At 45.1% G+C, this 22,500-nt stretch overlaps 1 protein-coding gene across 1 annotated transcript in view; it reads right to left on the bottom strand.

The window, feature by feature from the left end:
* The window catches only part of cblb (Cbl proto-oncogene B, E3 ubiquitin protein ligase), a 119,117-nt gene that overhangs the window by 49,377 nt on the left and 47,240 nt on the right, over window positions 1–22,500 (bottom strand). The window contains exons 5-6 of the mRNA XM_063202938.1: window positions 8,761–8,917; window positions 3,433–3,554 (exon numbers count right to left, since the gene is read on the bottom strand). Coding sequence (XP_063059008.1) covers window positions 3,433–3,554; window positions 8,761–8,917 — 279 coding nt within the window. The remainder of the gene's footprint in view (window positions 1–3,432; window positions 3,555–8,760; window positions 8,918–22,500) is intronic.

Genomic DNA, 22,500 nt, shown 5'->3' with positions numbered 1-22,500 from the left:
GAGAGAGCGGGAGACAAGGGTTGAGCAGTTTCCAATGCCAGCTGCTGACTCCGTTATTTCGCTATCCTACTACAGCTATGCTCCACTGCACAACAATGCATCCATCTCTTCATCTCTCTCTCTCTCTCTCTCTCTCTCTCTCTCTCTCTCCCCACCCCTCTTTCTCTTTTTTCTGGAGCTGAATAGAATGGCTTTTATTGTCACTAGACATGTGTACAATGTACACTACAAACAAGCTCAATGAATCGAATGAATGAATCTCACTATTCTGCAAAAAATACTGTAGTACTTAAAGGCTATATACAGTAAAACAAAAAATACTACAGTCATAAAAAAAGACAAAAATACTGATACTAAAACTGCCTCTCTTTACACCAGCCCCCTAAAGATGTCTGGGATCCAGCTAGATCAAGTAGGTAGCAGGCTTCACTCAGGTTTCTTGATAACTTTTAAGGGTGCTGTCCCAAATGAATACTTTGAATCAAAGAAAAGGGGGGCGCACCTTGCATCAATTGTTTCTTTTTTCTTTTTGTGCACAGACGCGTTTCGGCGTGTGCCTTCCTCAGTGTGCACCCAGGTATCCCGCTAGTCCTGATATTCTGAGTGTCTCTCCCTCCTCGGCTGTGCAGCCTGCATTGCTACCCTAACACCCTGAGCATATAAGTCTAGCTGAGGGCAGAGAGAGTAGAGAGGTTCCATTATTGCAAGGGGGAGGGGGGGGGAATCCCCCTTTAGGCAGACCTAAGCAGACCTAAGGACTGTTCTATTCAATGCAAGGAGTATTATGACATGCCCCTTTAGGCAGACCGGAACCTGGTCATGTTAGGTGCCCATAGCAACATATTATGTTGGCATATCTCTATATACTTAAAGAATCTCTGACTGCACAGGGGTTCCCAACCTTTTCCAACGTGGGGCCAACTTGAAATTTTCACAAATGTTCGGGGCCCATCTCTGACCCAATAAACAATAAAAACTCAAATAAATCTACAACAACACACTGAAAGAATATCGTTACGAGTTTTAGAAAATGATCTCAAGGCTCACTTGGAGTACATTCAGGGCCCACCAGTGGGACCCGGCCCACAGTTTGAGAGGCACTAGCAGAGATTCTCTACTCTCTCTGGTACTAGTCTAGTAGTCGTAGAAGGCAGACAATACAGGCTGCAGGAAGTCTACCCCCCCCTCCCCCCTCTGCCCAGAAGTCCCTCTACCCCCCCCCCCCCCCTCTCCGCCCAGAAGTCCCTCTACCCCCTCCCCCCCTCCCCCTCCCTCTCCCCCAGAAGAATACCCTGTACCCCCCCCCTCTCCGCCCAGAAGTCCCTTTCTACCCCCCCCCCCCTCTCCGCCCAGAAGTCCCTCTACCCCCTCCCCTCCCCCCCCCCTCTCTCCGCCCAGAAGTCCCTCTACACCCTCCCCCCCCCCATCCCTCTCTATCCAGTCCAGTCCAGTCCAGTCCAGGCCAACCCCCCAGGATGGCAGCCTGTACACCTCTGACCTTCCGCTAATTAGCTGGCTTCTACACTCCTCTCCTCTCCACTCCTCTCCTCCCACGCTGGGCAGCACAGGCACGGGCAACAGCAGCCAGGCACACGGGAAGAGGAGGGGGAGAGGGCTCAAGGAATGGTGGAGGAGGAGAGGGGAGGGGAAAAGAAAGGGAGAGGAGGAGGAGAGGGACAGGGGGACAGGGAAGAGGAGGAGGAGAGGGCTCAAGGAATGGTGGAGGAGGAGGAGGAGGAGGAGGAGGGAGGGGAAAAGAAAGGGAGAGGAGGAGAGAGGGGGACAGGGAAGAGGAGGGGGAGAGGGCTCAAGGAATGGTGGAGGAGGAGGAGGAGAGGGGAGGGGAAAAGAAAGGGAGAGGAGGAGGAGGAGAGGGACAGGGGGACAGGGGGGACAGGGGACAGGGGGTGGGTGGCTGGGCTCAAGGAATGGTGGAGGAGGAGGAAGAGGAGGAGGAGGAGAGGGCAGGGAGGGGAAAAGAAAGGAAGAGGAGGAAGAGAGAGACAGGGGACAGGGGAGAGGAGGGGGAGAGGGCTCAAGGAATGGTGGAGGAGGAGGAGAGGGGAGGGAAGGGAAAAGAAAGGGAGAGGAGGAGGAGAGGGACAGAGGGACAGGGGGGACAGGGGACAGGGGGTGGGTGGCTGGGCTCAAGGAATGGTGGAGCAGGAGGAGGAGGAGAGGGGGAGGAGGAGGAGGAGGAGGAGGAGGAGGAGGAGGAGGAGGGGCGGGTGGCTGGGCTCAAGGAATGGTGGAGGAGGAGGAGAAGTAGGAGGAGGAGAAGGTGAAGAAGAAGGGAGGGAGAAGGGAAGGGAGAGGAGGAGGGGGGTGCTCAAGGAGAAGATTGAGGTTTAGGTGGAGGAAAAGAGGAGGGCTTGCTGAAGCAAGAGGGGGAGTAACAATATGTAGGTCTGAGGAGGCAGAGACGTAGGGGAGGAGGAGGAGGAGGAGGAAAAGGAGGAGGAGAAGACGGAAGTAGGAGGATGAGGAGGAGGAGAAAAGGATGTGGAGGAGTATAAGGTGGTGTAAGGAGGCGGGAGACTGAGGTGACACACTGTGAAGGCAGATGGCACGTCTCGTCTCTGTGGCTTCATGGCACTCGCATACACACACACACACACACACACACACACACACACACACACACACACACACACACACACACACACACACACACACACACACACACACACACACACACACACACACACATACACACATACACACACACACACACACACACACACACACACACGCTCACACACACAAGCTCACAAACGCCGCACTGCATTCCTGTGTGCTGTTGAGTTGAGCGGGGATGCCGAAATTGAGTTTCATTTCCCTTGACAAATTCAATTGACCGGCACCTTGGCACGTGCATCTACCCGACTTAACCTACTTCTAGCCCTGGCATTATTTCTCCACTCCAATAACTGGGAGAGGTGGGAAAATTGGAACTACTGCAGTTCTGTGCCATGAAAACGAATTCCCTAACCTTAATTTCCCGTGACAATGTTGGCATCGTAGCCCAATTTTGTCATGTGACAAAGTATGACAGACCACAGGCAGAATAGAACAGAATAGAATAGAATAGAATAGAATAGAATAGAATAGAATAGAATAGAATAGAATAGAATAGAATAGAATAGAACAGAATAGAATAGAATAGAATGTCTTTTACCACCGTACACACATAGTGCGATTTGTAAGGGGGGATGGGGCGGGATTGTCCCCCCTTCTGGTTTTGATATCTCCACTTCTTCTACATGATTTTACCACACTTTAATGTAATTCCATTGATACTGCTTAAAATCTTAAACATATCCCCTTTTCAGGTTTTCCGACAAATCCATACCCTGCGTACACATGCATAGCGAGGACGGTAACACTGTGTTGTCTGTTACCGCGAGGACTGTGTAGTGCGTGATGCCCTACCTGCCAGGCTTGTTGATGTACTTCTGCAGGCGTGCCTTGACCTCGTCGTAGGTGAGGAAGGCCATGTAGCCGGGGTGAGTGACCGCCAGGAAGTTCCAGTTTCTCAAGATGGAGCCCCACGGCTGAAAGGAAGTAGATTATTTAAAAAAAAGAATTAACCAAAATACACAAATCAGGGGCCTTTACTAAGAAGCTGGTTCAGGGGTAAACCAGGTTAAGTTGGGAGGTAAATCATCTAATAGAAGAGCCTGGAGTCCTGATTTTCCTATTCTAAGAAGCTGGTTCAGAAGTAAAAGGTTATGGGTACTCCAGGCTCTTCTATTAGATGATTGACCTCTTAACTTAACCTGGTTTACTCATGAACCAGCTTCATAGTATAGGCCCCAGAATGTGAATAAACAAAATAGCAAACATAAAGCAATCAAAATATTGTTCTTGTAAGATCTACCAAGACAACCGAGAGGGTATTATGCCAGAATTTACAGAATGCATTTACTTATTGACACCATCATCCACAAAAAAAACTTTTTTTTAAAGTGCTTCCACGAATTCATTCTGTGTGGAAATATATTTTGAAAAGTTTATTCCCCAAGTGCATTTGCAACATTTTTCAAGCTACCGCACTACCTACTAAACTCAGCACAAACTCAGAGAGGCACTTTCATGCCTGGCGGAGCAGCAGTGAGAGTGAGTGTCGCAGTAGACAACAAAGGTCTAGAGTTTCAGCTGCTATTCTTATGTGCCGGATGCTGCAGGTATTCTGATACTCTGTGTGTGTGTGTGTGTGTGTGTGTGTGTGTGTGTGTGTGTGTGTGTGTGTGTGTGTGTGTGTGTGTGTGTGTGTGTGTGTGTGTGTGTGTGTGTGTGTGTGTGTGTGTGTGTGTGTGTGTGTGTGTGTGTGTGTGTTGTGTGTGTGTGTGTGTGTGTGTGTGTGTGTGTGTGTGTGTGTGTGTGTGTGTGTGTGTGTGTGTGTGTGTGTGTGTGCACGCCTGTGTGTGTGTGTGCGTGTGTGTGTGCGTGTGTCAGCCAAGGCCACGCTCCTGTGCTCCTATGCTGCTCACTGCAGCAGTGGTGCGGCTAAAGACTTGAGCACACGGAGGTGTGTTGGGCAATTAGCTCCTTTGTGAACCAGATAGGTGAGGTGAGATTTCACTCAGTGGAATCACGCATGTCCAAAGTGTGTCCTTAGTAGACTTACTGTACATACAGGGTGCGATTTGTAGGGCGGGGATGGGGGGGATTGTCCCCGCTTCTGGTCTTGATATTGTCACTTTTTCTACATGATTTTATCACAGTTCATTGTAATTCCATTGATATTGCTTAAAATCTTAAACATATCCCCCCTTCTGGTTTTCTGACAAATCGCACCTTGTGTACATACTTTCAGGGCTGTAAATTAACTTTTTTCCTCATCAGCCCTAAGGGCTTGTAGATGTTTTATGTCACTAGTTGCCACACATACAGTACATTCAGTACAGTCTAGATCAGTGATTTTCAACCTATGGGCCGGGGCCCACTGGTGGGCCCTGAAGATATTCCAAGTGTGCCTTGAAATCATTTTCTACATATTATAATCATATTTTGGTGTGTGTTGCTATTGATTTATTTGAGTTTTATTCTTTATTGGGTCAGAAGTGGGCCCTGAACATTTGTGACAATTTCGAGTGGGCCCTGAACATTTGTGACAATTTCGAGTGGGCCCCATGATGGAAAAGGTTGGGAACCCCTGGTCTAGATGGCTTGTAAGTTTCCTTTTCTACCAGCCAAACTGAATTTTCACCACCACTTGGCCGGTTGGCAGGTGTTTATTTAGAGCCCTCCACACTGTGCTCTCTCTGTCTCTCTCTCTGTGCGTACATATATATGTATTAGTGTGCTCACAATGTATATACACTGTACACATATATCTCACTGTGTCCACTGTGTCATAAGCGTGTCCAGAGTTTATCAGTAGTGCTTCAATGATTTCACAAAACACTGTGTACATGATTTCTCCTGTGGTCTCATGGGTTGGGGTTGGGTGGGGTTTGGAAGGGATTTCTTGTTTTGTGTGTATTATTTTGTTTTATTTTGTGGTTATACCTGTATTTTCCTTTTCTTTGGGTTTCCCTGCGGTTAAGCAGCTTTGTGCAGCTTTTTAAGGGCTTTCTCCCTTTCAATATCAATGTCAATCAATCAATTGCTGTATGTCTCTTTCACCTGCTAAGATATTGAATAAAAACGTATCATCATCTCATCATGTCAAAAGTGGGGAGCTAAAAAAGTTTTTTTTTCTCTTCTTGAGTTACTTTGACATAATCATTGTGGCCGAGACCAGTAGTATGGTGCTACAGTTAGTTCCATAAGTGTCCAATGGCAGTGAGAGGGTTAAGTGATGAGTGTGTGTGTTGGCATTCGTCAAGTCAGGGAGTGGAGGCTGCATTCGTTAGAAGAGCCTCGGGAAGTGAAGAACAACAAAATAACAACCACACACCGGACCCAACCCTTTTGATCAGGCAACAAAAAAAACAGCCAGACAAATCAGACAAACGAGTGAAATTGCTTTAACTGTCACATACAATAAAGACGGTGGAAGGAGCAACTGTCATGCCAAGGGAGCTTTTGACTTCCTGAAGCAGTGTTCTCCATCCTGAGTGCGTCTTAATATGCGACCTTACCTCCTCCACTTGCGCTTGTCTCCTCGTCCCGCCTCCTGGCCCCTCACTGAGAAAACGATAAAGTTTCCCAGCTGTCATCTTGCCAAAAGCTCAATTGTAGAGGGACTTTTTTTTTTCATTCACCATGGGATTGCAAAAGAGAAAAACAGACTCCCTCAATTGAGCTTGTTGTGGCTAGGCTGACAGCTGGGAAACTATATTGTTTTCTCCACGGAGGAGGGGCCATCATGACGAGAAGCAAGTGGAGGAGGCAAGTGGAGGAGGCAAGGTCGCATATTAAGACGCACTCCCTGACTCATAAAGGAGTCCAACTACTAAGCCCTTCCTGCTGGGGGTTATGACATGACTGACAGGTGCTTCAAAGCCGTGTGGGGGCAGGGTGGTTCTTGCGTGACTCACACTGTACACACACGGTCGTGTTTGTGACACAGCTGGCTGGATGTTTACCGACTGGGTTGGGGACCCGCCACCTCCAGCTCCACCTCCACCCACACTGGAACGGCGTGGAGAAAAGGTGATCCCCAGTTTCAGTTTTCAAACAGCTCCTCACTTGATGATGTGTCCCTGACATTTAGAGAGGAACCCCTGGTGTTTTCTCTGGCTGTGGGCGTGGGTTGGCGTACAGTACACAAGACTAGCGCTGCCTGCGCTCAATATATTGATGGCGTGATATATTGTGGCGTAACTCCTACATCAATATCAATACCAGTCACCGCTGATAACACACGCACACACACGCACACGCACACACACACACACACACGCACACGCACACGCGCACACACACACACGCACACGCACACGCGCACACACACACACACACACACACTGTAACTAACTGTACAGTATATCCCCACGTAACCTCCCCCAGAGTGCTCAATATTTCCATATCACTTCTCATCTATTCACAACCCAGAAACAGCCCTTGAGGCTAGTCTGGTTATTACTCAAAGAATTATTCAACATGCGTCCTCTACTTTTTGCTTGGAGCTTGTTTTTGAAAGTTGTGTGAATATCACCAACTTTTTTTGGTATAGTGTCTCTATGTTTTATTATACATACAGTATATACTGTATAATTGTTTTTGTACTGTTGGTGTTTTGTTTCAGTGTAAACACAACCATTTATTTACACAAACATGCAATTCCAAATCAGACCTGCCAAATAAATATAACATGTTGCTTATGTTCCACCTAGATTTCTAGTTAATATCACTTCCTTTGTCTATGAAAAACTTTGGATTGAAATCTTTTGTTTCTCTAAATGTGCTTATATAAAATCACCCTGAGAAATTGTACCCAAAATGTTTTTTTTGTGTGTGTGTGGATGGCAGGAAGTGCTCGACTAATTTGTGTCTAGTGGGGCTCTTGAAGTTTCTTCCATAACGCCGCTCACCTGAAAGGGCCTGGTGAAGATGTCAAACTCAAAGACTGAGATGTAGTCATTGCAGGGCTTGACGTTAACTTTGTTGCTCACCGGCCACTGTGGCTAGTGGTTTTCCCGAGTCACTAGCCATTTAGCCTTTCTGCTAGCCAGGGTTTTATTTATTATTTTCTTTTGAACATACTTGCATTTAAATACAAATAATTGACTCATCTACTGTATTTTTTCACACCAAAGAATGTTACCAGTCAAAGTGGCTAGTGAGACTGAAATTGTTACAAGCCACAGCCAAGTTTTACCAGCATTTGGCTGGTTGGCAGGTACCAGCGTCAAGCCCTGCATTGCAGGTCAGGTCAATGGTGGACTTGAGGGCCATGGCTGTACACAGTATATCCTCATGTAACCTCCCCCAGAGTGGTCAATATTTCCATATCACTTCTCATCTATTCACAACCCAGAAACAGCCCTTGGGGCTAGTCTGATTATTACTCGAAGAATTATTCAACGTCAAATTATTCAATGCGTTCTCTACTTTTTGCTTAGAGCTTGTTTTTGAAAGTTGTGTGAATATCACCATCATTTTTGTATAGTGTCTCTATGTTTTATTATTTATATATACACAGTATACATTTCTTACTCCTGTTTTTTTTTGTTTGTATTGTTGGTGTTTTGTTTCAGAGTGAACACACCATTTATTTACACAAACATGCCATTGCAAATCAGACCTGCCAAATAAATATGACATATCACCTAGTCACACTGGATCCAAAATTATTTCTGTGTGAATATCAGGAAGTGCTCGACTGTGCCCAGAGGAGCGCTTAACCAGAGAGAGTAGAGAGAGAGAGGTTCCATTGGCCCATTGTTTCCGGGTTCTATTATTGCAAGGGAAAGGGGGGGGGGGATCCCCCTTTAGGCAGACCTAGGCAGACCTAAGGACTGTTCTATTCAATGCTAGGAGCATTATGACACGCCCCTTTAGGCAGACCGGAACCTGGTCACGTTAGGTGCCCATAGAAACCTATTATGTTGGCATATCTCTATATACTTAAAGAATCTCTGGCTTAACCCAGTAAGACACGGCCCCTGTTATAAATAAATTAGCTGTTAGCAAAAGAGCAATGATCAAGTTGTAACATCTTTACCAAAGTCCCTGAGAATTGTACTTTCAAAGTGCTGTAGTATAATGGTAGTAAAGGTTTTTCAGTGACTATTACAGTGTTCCACTGGTGAAGGAGCGCACATGAAGGGGGGCTACAGTTTTTTTTTCGTAAAGCACGCCGCTCACCTGAAAGAGCCTGGTGAAGATGTCGAACTCAAAGACTGAGATGTAGTCGTTGCAGGTCAGGTCAATGGTGGACTTGAGGGCCATGGCTTCTAGTCCCGAGCTGATGGGATGGACCTCGTGAAGGCACTGGCGGAACACTTTCCATGGCACTATGGTCCTGCAACACATGGAGATACGCAGAAGTTAGTCAAAAAGGCAAGGCAAGGCAAGGCAAGATAAAGATACTAGATGTATGTCGTTGATTATGTCTATGTTACAGTTTTTTTCAATTGCTAACAAGCTCTTACCCACACTTTGGATACTTTTTCTAAACTCTTAACACAGACTACCACCTACCAAGCACAATTGGCCAAACGGTTCATTTTCTTCTCAAAAGCATACACTGTTAAATATACACAAAGAAATGCATTCATTGACTGCAAACTGTGTGAAAAAGGCATGTAATGTGTCAACTGTATGGCAATGGAAAGCCCTTGGTGTGCTAACTGTATTAAGAGTTTTGCAAATCTCGCTGAGGATTGGACAAAAGCTTGTTAGCAATTGAAAAAAACTGTAAATGAGTACTTCGATTTTTCGTATGTTTCAGATGTGAACGATTTATCTTTTACCTGAAATGTTTTGACAGTGTAGCTTCCGTCTTCATTAGAGGGTCAGCCTCTAATTAAGACCGAGGCTACACCGTTGAAACATGTCAGGGAATGTCAATTTTTACATGTCTGAAACATAAGAAACATCTAAGTACTGAAGGCAAGATACATTTGTGTCTACAGCACATTTCATATGTAAGGAGAACAACAGAAGTCCACACACTGACAACTCAAATGAATAACAAAAACTTCAATAACACCAGTGGAGGCCTCTCTAATGCTGTGTATTATCTCTGCAACTACAGATAGAAAATAAACAAGTATTCTCTTGGCATGGCATTGGCCCTGTTTTGACTTGCTTTCGTACCCTAACATCAGCAGTGCATACATGTACATGTACATCTGCCTGTCGCCAGGTGCAACACGATGTGATTTAACAAAACAGCTCTGAGGAGACAACCACTTCAATAACAGTCTAGAGAAGACGCTTCAGGACATCATCTGACAAATTAGTTTGACTGCCTTTGGAACCCAGCCATCGGAGGATATGAGATTATGCTTCAAAAGAGAGAGAGAGAGGGAGAGAGAGAGGGAGAGAGAGAGAGAGGGAGAGGGAGAGAGAGAGAGAGACAGAGTCGGTGTGTGAGAGAGAGAGGGAGGGCGAGAGAGAGGGCGAGAGAGAGAGAGAGAGAGAGAGACAGAGACAGAGACAGAGAGGAGAGAGAGATAGAGAGAGACACACACACACACACACACAGGCAGAGACAGAGACAGAGAGGAGAGAGAGAGAGGGAGAGGGAGAGAGAGAGACAGACAGACAGGCAGACAGACAGGCAGGCAGGCAGGCAGACAGACAGATAACAGATAAGACAGACAGGAAGACAGAGACAGCCAACACCACAACACAGAGAGAGAGAGAGCGAGAGAGAGAGAGAGAGAGAGAGAGAGAGAGAGAGAGAGAGAGAGAGAGAGAGAGAGAGAGAGAGAGAGAGAGAGGCAGACAGACAGACAGACAGACAGACAGACAGACAGACAGACAGACAGACAGACAGACAGACAGACAGACAGACAGACAACACCACAACAGGTTCCACTCCCACATGGTGAACTACGCGAGTGTCTCTGCATGTAACCACATGGCTAGGCAGATGGAAAACTGACACCAACACTGACCTTCAAAACCTGCCAGACAAATCAAAAATAGACAAATCAAAACTGTGAGATGAGATTCTTTAAAAAAATATATATAGTGTGGAGTGTGATGTGAAACCTTGACAGAAATGAGCAAAAGCCTGGCGCATGAGTGAAAAGGAAAGAATGGAGGTAGTCCACACAAATGTCAATATTTCAGGTTCCAGAGTGCCAGAATGCTATGATATGTTGTGATAGAGTACGCCAATCTGGTGCATGTGCCTTAGATATCAGACACCCAATACAGTAGAAGTGGGTTAGTAAGTGTATGCTATGTTGAGGAAATACTATGTATGTGGTTGTACTCATTAGTACTGGGGCCACTTGCAGATCATTCAAGTCAGACAAAATCAGTGGCATAAAAATGCTCTGACCAGTACAAATTACGCTATTTTTTACTGCATATGAAAAGTTCTAATAAGGAACACAAATGTAAGTCCTTCATTATACTTTACAATGGCAATTAAAACTTGTTACATATTCTGATATAATGTATGTAAATACAGAGCTAAATATAGCTGCAAGCAGCAATGCGGGGCCAAGCAGTAAACTTGCCAAAGTCGCCACGGCAACAGAAGGAACTGCAGCGCCCCCTTTGGCCCAAATCTCGCCAATGTAGGTGTGCATTCCTTGGAGGGGAGTGTGATCACGTAAACCAAGTTTAGTTTGAATCCGTTGAAGAGCTGCCGAGATATGAGCTCACTTCCTGTTACCTGTTGGTGGCACTAGAGAGTTTGAGCTTGGGGTCTGGATTTTTTGTGGGAGGTCATGGGATGGACTAGAATGTGTGCAAAAAATAGCTAAAAGAATCTGACAAACGGTTGCTGAGATATGACCTCACTTCCTGTTTTGCCACTTTTACGACAATTTTGATTGGCTGTCACCTCCAAACGATAAGAGGTATCAAAAATTCTTTGAATACCCTAATGCCTATCAGTCTGAAGATCATGTGTACCTTTTTGCTGGTCATTCTGACAAAAATTGTGTGACAAGTAGCATTTTATTGAATTTTACAAAATTCAAAATGGCGGAATTTCCCTTCTGCGTTTACATAACGTTATATAGTGCGTTGGATTCGGCCTGGCCCAAGGTTTCTAATGATAATAATATATTTTACATTGTGCACATGGTTTAAAAGCTACAGGCAAAAACGTAGCTAAAATTTTGACCTGTTGGTGGCGCTACAGAGTTTGAGCTGGGGGTCTGAATTATTTTTCAGTAGGTCATAAGAAGGACATCTATGTGTGTAAAAACTCCTAGCCGAAACCGACAAAGGGTTGCTGAGATATGACCTCACTTCCTGTTTTGCCACTTTTACAACAATTTTGATTGACTGTCACGGCTAAACGATAAAAGATATCTAATATTTCTTGAGACCCCATACAAACCTCAGTACAGAGATAAAATATACCGAATTTCGGGCGAAATGGTAAAAAATTGCGGGAAAAATAGCATTTTTATTGAATTTTACAAAATTCAAAATGGCGGGAAAACTATCCAGGCAGAAAATGACGTCATAGGGTGCGTTGGATTCGTCTTGGCCCAAGGATTCCAGGGATACAAAGTTTATTAAAATTGGCCCAGCGGTTCAAAAGTTGAATGTTGATGCTGCCTCAAATATGTGTGCCAATTTACAGCATTTTCCTATGTACGGTTCTATGGGCTGCCATAGACTTACAGTGAATTTTACAAAATTCAAAATGGCGGAATTTCCCTTCTGCGTTGACATAACTTCATATAGTGCGTTGAATTCGGCTTGGCCCAAGGATTCTAGTGATAATAATATATTTTACATCGTGCATATCGTTTAAAAGCTACAGGCAAAAATGTAGCTAAAATTTTGACCTGCTGGTGGCGCTACAGAGTTTGAGCTGGGGTTCTGATTTTTTTTGTGGTAGGTCATGGGATGGACTACTATGTGTGTACAAAATCCCAACCTAATTCAACAAACAGTTGCTGAGATATAGCCTCACTTCCTGTTTCACCACTTCTACAACAATTTTGATTGGCTGTCACGGCAAAATTATAAAAGATATCTAATATTCCTTGAGACCCCATATGTAGCTCAGGCTAGAGATACTATATACCAAGTTTCGGGCGAATTGGTCAAAAATTGCGGGAAAAATAGCATTTTTATTGAATTTCACAAAATCCAAAATGGCGGGAAAACTATCCTGGCGGAAAATGACGTCATAGAGTGCGTTGGATTTGTCTTGGCCCAAGGATTCCAGGGATACCAAGTTTATGAAAATTGGCCCAGCGGTTCAAAAGTTACAAGCAGAAATGTACCTGCAACTTTGACCTGTTGGTGGCGCTAGAGCGTTGGGGCTGGGTACCTATAAATTGCTGTGGGTAATGCTGACCTGGGCTCGATTATGTGTGCCGATTTTCAGCATTTTCCTACGTACGGTTCTATGGGCTGCCATAGACTTACAGTCGGAGAAGAATGGTGACGGAAGAATAATAAGAAAACCAGCTAAAACAGTAGGGGCCTTCGCCAGCTTCGCTGCTTGGCCCCTAAATAGAGACATAGCTATTACACCTGGGAAAATACTAGTGAATGAGCAGCAAACCTAGCATGCTGAGCCTTGACATCATTGGCACAAAACTGAAGATTCTGTTTTAGTTTCTCTGTAGCTACAGAACCTCCTGTGCAGCAAGGGGTGGAGTATGAGCTGACAGTGGGCATCGTACCATGAGTAGCAATGATTACGTAGTAGTAGGAAAAGAGGAGAGTAAAGAAGAGCAGGGCAGGGCAGAGTAGGGTAGAGCAGGGCAGAGTAGAGTAGAGTAGAGTAGAGTAGAGTAGAGTAGAGTAGAGTAGAGTAGAGAAGATAAGAGAAGAGAAGAGAAGAGAAGAGAAGAGAAGAGAAGAGAAGAGAAGAGAAGAGAAGAGAAGAGAAGAGTAGAGTAGAGTAGAGTAGAGTAGAGTAGAGTAGAATAGAATAGAATAGAATAGAGTAGAATAGAGTAGGGTAGAAAAGAGTAGAATAGAGTAGAGTAGAGTACATAGAATAGAATAGAATAGAATAGAATCGAATAGAATAGAATAGAGTATATATGCTTTATTGATCACGAAGAAAATGAAGGTGAGTAGTTGTAGTAGAGCTAGTAGTAGTGGAAGCACATCTCAGCACTACTATACAACAGAAGAATGGATGTGGAAGATATTCACTTGTTGCAAGTAAAATAACACTACAGTACTAGAACTAGAACGAGACAGCACCTCATGCCACAAGCCATTTTTAAACGACACAAGAGGGAAGAAAACCAGACAATTAAAGACGGTTAGGGAGTTAAGAAGCGGAAAACAACAATCTTGACAATCTCCCCTGGTGTGAAAGCAAGCACCCGTTCCATTAACACAGCGATACGAGGCTTTAGCGTATGATTAACGCCCATTAAACGCTTAAGTGAAGTGCAGGCCGGAGAGTTGCAGTCCTCGTCTGCTGCCATAGCTGCCTACTCGACACATGCATTTCATTACGCCAGGCCAGCAAATGGCAAAGCCACCGCCTCAAACAGACCGCTACGCTGCATTCAACAGCTCTCTCCCTACATCTCTCTCTCCATCCATTTCACTCTCTGCAACCATCTCTCTTTCTCTCTCTCTCTCTCTCTCTCTGCCCTCCTCCATCTCACTTTCTCTCAAACTCACACCATAGACACAGTCTCTCTCTCTCTCTCTCTCTCTCTCTCTCTCTCTCTCTCTCTCGCTCTCTCTGCTGAATCAACGTTCCTTCACATTCATTTACTTAAGCACCTCTTTGCTCGGTAAGTAAGCACTCCTCTATTGGAGGCTGTTTGAGAAGTCGTGCACTAGGGCTGGGTAAAATAATCGATTCAATCGATAATCGATCGATATCATTTAAAATTCACATAATCGATTCACAGGGCACAAAATCGTTTTTTTTTGCTCTTTTTCTTTTTGTTCTTTTTGTTTCATTTAGGTCTATGGAAAATACCCAGTAGGTATTAGTCAATTAGGCCTAGGCCTACTTATTACAAATTAGCAATCTGTTAACACTGTCAAGCCACAGCCCTTTGACATTTTTATATAAAAATAGGCAACAGCATCTTTTTGGGGGAAATCCTTGCACCAAGAAGGGAAAGTATTGAATCGATTCGGAATGAATCGAATCGGATCGAATTGAATCGTGATTAATCGATTCAAAACCCTCAGAATCGAAATCGAATCGATACAGGAACATAGCTGCAATACCCAGCCCTATCGTGCACCCCAGCAGGCCTGATACAGCAGCAGCCATATGTTACCGTTTATGACACAGCAATCTCACATTTTATGATCAAAAGTGAGTGGAGCTAAAACGAGTGTGTAAATGGGTCAAGCTCTTATCGATATCTTATCCTGTCTGTTTGTGCCATGCGCCCGCCCCCCAATCTGTGTGTCTGTCTGCCTTTCAGTTTGTACGGCTACCTTCTGCCTGCCTATCTACCTTCCTGTCTGTCTATCTGTGTGTCTACCTTCCAGTCTGCCTGTCTGTCTGTCTGTCTATCTCGGTCTGTCTGTCTGTCTGTCTGTCTGTCTGTCTGTCTGAGTGTCTGTCTGTCTGTCTGTGTGTGCCTGTGTCTGTGTCTGTGTCTGTCAGTATTTCTGATTACCTTACTGCCTGTCTGATACCATGTGTGGAAATTGCCTCAACCCCAGCAGCCAGCTGTGATGCCCTCATTCACCGCGACGCCTCCATTCAGCCTCAAGGATAATGTAATCAGATGAACGCTGAATGCTAAATGATCACGTTCACTCCAGTCTCTGACTGAGCACAAATCACGCATGCACGCAGGAGGGTGGAGAGTAGAGGAGAAGAGCCGTGATCTAGCTGTGCTGATTAAAATATCAAAGCCCTTAATGAGACGAACCGCTGCTTAATGACCTAGGCAGGGTCTCTCTCTCTCCGCCATATGCAAACAGACAGCCTACAAACACGGCCTGTCACACCCAATTACTATACAGCAGGACGTCTCATCATTGGCTCTCTCCTCTCCCTGCTTTGCCTGCCAGTGTCGTTTTCGAAAGATGTTTTTATTTTTCAAATGACCTTGTAATTTAGATGCTGTTTTAATTAGCCAACCCTGTCGTACAAAGCGTCTATTATCAGCTTGTTGGTAATAGTAATGGCCAAGTCTTAATCTGTTATTGAACAGCCGCCGTAATGTCATAGCAATGTGATGATTTCACCGAGATGAGTTTCTTTTCAGCAAACAGTTAAGCCATATTACTGGGGATCAATTGCATCGTTTTCTCTCCTCTCCCTGCTTTGTCTGCCAGTGTAGTTTTAGATGATGTTTTTATTACTGTTTTATTTATTCAAATGATCTTGTAATTTAGATGCTGTTTTAATTAGCTAACCCTGTTGTACAGACAGTCTATTATCAGCTTGTTGTCACCGAAATGGTAATGGCCAAGTCTTAATCTGTTACGATCCTCTGTAATGTCATAGCAATGTCATGATGTCACCTAGATGAGTTTCTTTTCAGCAAACAGTTAAGTCATATTACTGGGGATGCCAATTGCATCAATACGCTACTCATCAAAACGTATTAAATAATTGCTTTTTTTTTGTTAAATCATTAGCGCTTGGAGACGATTCCATACAGCGATTTTGCACCAGTCTAAACCCTGTTGATTGATTGTAACTGTTAAACTTATCCATGGAAAAATAAGATCCAGCCACTCAGCATACAGAATAATGATGTGCTACATGAGCTCCAGAGGAAAGAGAGGAGCACACCACGCAGCGCTGTACTGGGGGAGAAATAGGGCCCGGGCACTTTTGGCTTAAAGGGCCCCCCCTTCCTAATTAGATGCGCAGAACTGACTCACCAGTGGACCCTGCACCCTTGTGGGCCCCTATTTTCAGAAATGTAACAAATATATATATATATTTTTTTTTTTCTGAAAATAGGGGCCCACAAGGGTGCAGGGCCCACCGGTGAGTCAGAAATGTAACAAATATATATATATATTTTTTTTTTAACATTTCTGAAAATAGGGGTTCACGAGGGTGCGGGGCTCACCGGGAAATACCCGCTATGCCACATGGCCAGTCCAGCCCTGACGCCCCGGGACGCGACTCTGTGATGACAGGTAATTGCCTGAGAGTCTTCAAAGGGATTTATCAACACTTTGCTCTCTGGGTAAAGAGATGGAGCTCGCCGCATATATATGTGTGTGTGTGTGTGTGTGTGTGTGTGTGTGTGTGTGTGTGTGTGTGTGTGTGTGTGTGTGTGTGTGTGTGTGTGTGTGTGTGTGTGTGTGTGTGTGTGTGTGTGTGTGTGTGTGTGTGTGTGTGTGTGTGTGTGTGTGTGTGTGTGTGTGTGTGTGCCTGCATTACTGTGTGTCTGTGTTTCTATGTGCATGTGTGCATGTGTGTGCTCTTACAGAGTGCTGAAACTCCTTCCTCCTCTCCTCTCCTCTCCTCTCCTTCACTCTCCTCTCCAACCCAACTCCTCCGCTCTCCTCTCCTCCGCTCTCCACTCCTCACCTCTCCAACCCTCCTCCTCTCTCCTCTCCTCCTCTCATCTCCAACGTTCTCCTCTTCTCCTCTCCCCTCCCTCCCTAACGCCTCTCCTCTCTCCTCTCTTCTCCTCCCCTCTCCCCTCGCTAACGCCTCTCATCTCTCCTCTCTTCTCCTCTCCTCCGCTCTCCTATCAAGCCCCTCTCAACCGTTCTCCCCTCTCCTCTGTTCTCCTCTCCAACCGTTCTCCTCTCCTCTCCTCTCTCCTCCTCTCCTCTCCTCTCTTCTTCTCTCCTCTCCTCTCTTCTTCTCTCCTCCTTTCCTCTCCTCTCCTCTCTTCTTCTCTCGCTGGTTCTCATTAAGAATCTGACATGGCAGCCTGTGCCCTTCGGTGTTGCCGTTGGAAACTGCACTTACATTGGCCTGATGCTCATGCACAGCATTCCAATGAGCAATCTCTCTCTCTCTCTCTCTCTCTCTCTCTCTCTCTCTCTCTCTCTCTCTCTCTCTCTCTCTCCCTCTCTCTCTCTACAAACAGAATCTCTGTGTGAAAGGCAGAGTGACTAATTTAACTTAACAAATTTAGTCCACGCCGAGAAGCTGAGCTGGAGACCAAATTACACTTAATAAAATGTTGAAAACATGTGCTAGTTTGAGACTTAAGGATGTCTTTAAAAAGTCCTTTGGTAATGGCTGGAGGCAATGTTTCTTGTGAAAGTGAAATGTATAAGAGGTTAAGTCTTTGTTTGAGACTTAGACTACAGTATGCCAAAAATCATTTGAAATTGGTTAGAGGCAATGCTTTTTATGTGTGACTGATGAGTAGTATGTTTATGGGAAAAGTACTTGTTGAGCTTGCGCATGCACACATAGAGTATATGCACAAACAAAAACAGAATACACACAGATTCACACAATACGATAAACACAAACACAAAATCAAACCCATTTGTACCCAATGTATGGAGACCACACATGCATGCATGCAATGCGTATATGCATGCACGCATGCACACACACAATCATGTGCGCACACACACACACACACACACACACACACACACACACACACACACACACACACACACACACACACACACACACACACACACACACACACACACACACACACACACACACACACACACACATACAAACAGCAAAAACAAAATGAAACTCCAGCTGCAGCTGGTGTACTGAGTGGATGCGCAGTGGAGACCGCACCCTTGGCCCTAAGCTACAGAGGAGAGGAGAGAGAGGAGAGGAGAGGAGAGGAGAGGAGAGGAGAGGAGAGGAGAGGAGAAGAGAGGAGAGGAGAAGAGAGGTGTAGGCATTGGCAAGCCTCTGCTGCTACTGCCATTACACCATGCTAGCAGCCACACAGCACCAGTCACTCCCAATCAGTCACGTACGCGCACACACACACATACACACACGCTCGCAAAGACGCACGCATACACACGCAAAGATATATTGACACAAACACACATGCATGCACGCACACACATGCACGCACGCACACACACAAGCATGCGCACACACACACACACACACACACACACACACACACACACACACACACACACACACACACACACACACACACACACACACACACACACACACACACACACACACACACACACACACACACACACACACACACACACACACACACACACCTCTCCGTTAGAATATCCAAAGTATATAGTGCACTTGAAGCATAGTGCAATATGGTGTTCTGCCGCTCTTCATGCAACATATATTGAATTTGATTTGTGACTCTTGACAAGGACAGTGTGCAATAAAACATTCATCTCGCTAAGAGACCTCACTGCACCTGGCTATAGACGTAAAGCATCAGGCACTTCCTCCAGGGGTAGAACAAACCCACGTGAATGCAAAATCTTCTATAACTCGCTAAAGTAAACCCATCCTTAATTTTACTTAACATACCAATGATAACAGTCCTATATTACCTAAATCCAATTTAGTTTAGAAAACACTCTGCTCAGGTCCTGCTACTTAGTGTCCATTGCGCAAACATTGTGCACTTCCTCCAGGGGTAGATCAAACCCATGTGAATGCAAAATCTTCAATAACTCGCTAAAGTAAAACCCATCCTTAATTGTACGCAACGTACCAATGATAGCAGTCCTTTTTATTACCTAGTTTAGAACAAAATCTTCCCAAATACACTATCAGACTGCTCAGTTCCTGCTACTTAGTATCCATTGCGCAAACATTGTGCACACAAACCCACGTGAATGCAAAATCTTCTATAACTCGGTTAAGTAAAACCATCTTTAATTGTACGCAACGTACCAATGATAGCAGTCCTTTTTATTACCTAAGTCTCTTCCCAAACACACTACCCAACTGCTCAGCTCCAGCTGGTTAGTATGCATAGTTTAAACATTGTGCACAAGGGTTGGACAAACCCATGTGAATGCAAAAATCTTCTATAACTCCGTAAAGAACCAATGAGCTAAAGCTCTTCCCAAACCCACTACCCCACTGCTGAATTCCTGCTGGTTAGTATCCATTGTACAAACATAGAGTAGAGTAGAGTAGAGTAGAGTAGAGTAGAGTAGAGTAGAGTAGAGTAGAAACATTGTGTCTCTAAGGAATGGACAAACCCATGTGAATGCAACATTTTCTAAAATAGGCCTATAACTCGGTAAAGTACCAATAATGGCAGTCCTTCATTACCTAAGTCTCTTCCCAAAGCCACTACCCCACTGCTGAGTTCCTGCTGGTTAGTATCCATTGAGCAGCAGCCCGCGGGGCTAGTAGCATGTTTAGAGCCCATCATCAGAATGAGGGGAGATGAAAGAGAGGTCAGGTCATGTCAGACAGGATCTGGGAGCACCGAGCTGAGCTGTGGTACATCACATCTTCAGTGAGCCCCTGTCAGAAACACACACACACACACACACATACGCAGGCACGCACGCAAGCACGCAAGCATGCGCACACACACACACACAAACGCAGGCACGCACGCAAGCGGGCGCACACACACACACATACGTAGGCACCACACGCACACACACACACACACACAGGCACGCACACAAACACACACACACACATACGCAGGCACGCACACACACACACACACACACACACACACACACACACACACACACACACACACACGTGCGCGCAGAGACAGGCATACACACACGCAGACAGGCGTATACTCACACACAAACACGCTCACAGTCACACAAGAACACGCGCCCGCACACACACACACACGCACGCGTCTTTGTGTGATGTGATGCTTCTGAAGTAAAGAGTCGCGACCCCAAAGGTGGGTCACGACCTGATATGTTGGGTCGTGGAGCCACTCTGACTGGGGCATGGGGCGTGTGGTCAAAAACATTAAAGAATGAAAAAAAAACTGAAAAAAAGTCTGCAATATTATGTAGATGGAACGTCAGTATTGGTCATGGATCAAGGATCAAACATAGTTTATTAGTCACATACATTAGGCTGAACTTGCCTGTGCAAGTGTGTATTTGAGGGTAGGACTGAATAATTTAAAGATGGGGTGTGTGTGTGTGTGTGTGTGTGTGTGTGTGTGTGTGTGTGTGTGTGTGTGTGTGTGTGTGTGTGTGTGTGTGTGTGTGTGTGTGTGTGTGTGTGTGTGTGTGTGTGTGTGTGTGTGTGTGTGTGTGTGTGTGTGTGTGTGTGACTGTGTGTGACTGTGTTTGTGTGCTCGTGCGTGTGTGCTCACGAGTTACCTCAAGTTCAAGCACTAAGATGAATTTAAAATGCAAATGGCCTGGGGACAGAAACTTCTCGGTCTTTCCGTTTTTGTCCAACGGTATGACAACACAGTCACCTGCCAGACTTGAGTTTCCTAAACAGTGCGTAGTTTGGATGGAAATTGAGAGCTTTTGGGGCCCTAGCTTTAGCCCTCTTTGTGCAGACGTCCTTCAGGGCAGGGAGGGGTGCACAGCTAGAATGTGGTGCAGAATGCACTGCTCTCTTGTAGTGCACTACAGTCAAACACTTCAAATGCACAACAACAGCACAAAGACTACTGACGATGGGACTATTGTGCTTATTTAGGTCTGGAAACGATACACTCAACTCACAATTCGATTCGTATCACTATCTTTGACCTGCACTTCGATACACCCAACATTTTTTTAAATGTCTCTTATTTTAAATGAGTTAATTTTCTTTTTTTTCACATTATAAAGTACAAAACTATTAACCATCACATCATATCATGTGGTCGTAACGTAACAGAACTTAACAGTATTGTGAATCTGTGTACCGCGATTTGTCAGTTTGATACAATATCATTACAGCCCATGTGTGCATTATAATGCATACGCAATAAGCTCTTTGTTGACAAAATCATAGTAAAATACACGCATATACTGTGCTGGGTGGCTCAAATGACACGGCACAATACCATGAGAGACCAACAGAAATGCGATGTCAGGCTGAGAGAGTTGCAAAAGCAGACACCCTGAGATTCGTACCACACAGCTCGCTGCTTTGCAGAGGAAAGAGGAAAAAAAAACTGCTGAAAACAACTGACAAAACCTTTTTTCCTATCTAGTGTTAAAATATCATCTTCTTGATATTTATCAAGATCGTATTACAGTGTTTGCATAAATTGCCATTTTCAGTTCACTCAGGCCTATCAGGAAGATTATATAACAAGTCATGTATGTATAGAGTTGAAATGGGGTTCTATTTCAGGAAAATAAAACGGCCAATCGCATATGGTCCCTGTTTAGAAATGAAATGCAATTGGCTGGATCTGCAAGCGGGTCATGGTCATGGTTTGTTGACCATGAGAAGTGCTTGAGGAAGATCTCCCGTCCCCAGGGCAGGCTGGTGTTAGGGGCGAGCGGAGTGCCCAACTCTAATTTCCAGTCCACGCTAGTCAGGAGAATGTGTCTTGAGCAAATCTGATTACAAGCGGATGGACCAGAAGAATTTTGTTCGCACTAGCCTTCTAATATCTATCTCAGCTTAACACTTGCGATCGGATTTGCTTGTACAGTACAATGAAGACCTACTTTAAGAATTTACAACTATTTACGACTGTATTTTGGGCTGTCATATGACGGTCACTCACTACAAAATATATGTGTGAATACTGGCATCCTCTATCACCTCCACATGTGGTTTCAGGAATCAAACAAAGCGCTTTCTCTATCGTTCACAGGAGTCACTTCATACCCTCATCCACATTGAAACCACTCTAGTGTGGAACAGGCGCTAAGGGTCTTGTGTGCTCCGGGCCAAAGCTCTCTGCAGTCAAAAGGAGGGGGAAATGCTCCTCTCCTCTTCCGCGGCGGTATCAGTGACAAACACTTCCTCTCTCCAGAGCGGGAAGCCGGGCTTTGGTTGGTAATAATCTATAATATATCACCACTGTAACCGGATATGCGCAGGAGACTGCTGCTGCTGTGCTTCTCCTCTCCTCTCCTCTCCCCTGCTCTGCTCTG

The sequence above is a fragment of the Engraulis encrasicolus genome, chromosome 7 (assembly GCF_034702125.1).
Source record: "Engraulis encrasicolus isolate BLACKSEA-1 chromosome 7, IST_EnEncr_1.0, whole genome shotgun sequence".
Classification (NCBI taxonomy): domain Eukaryota; kingdom Metazoa; phylum Chordata; class Actinopteri; order Clupeiformes; family Engraulidae; genus Engraulis; species Engraulis encrasicolus.
The sequence above is the reverse complement of the archived record's forward strand: the minus strand, read 5'-3'. Positions and strand labels throughout refer to the sequence as shown.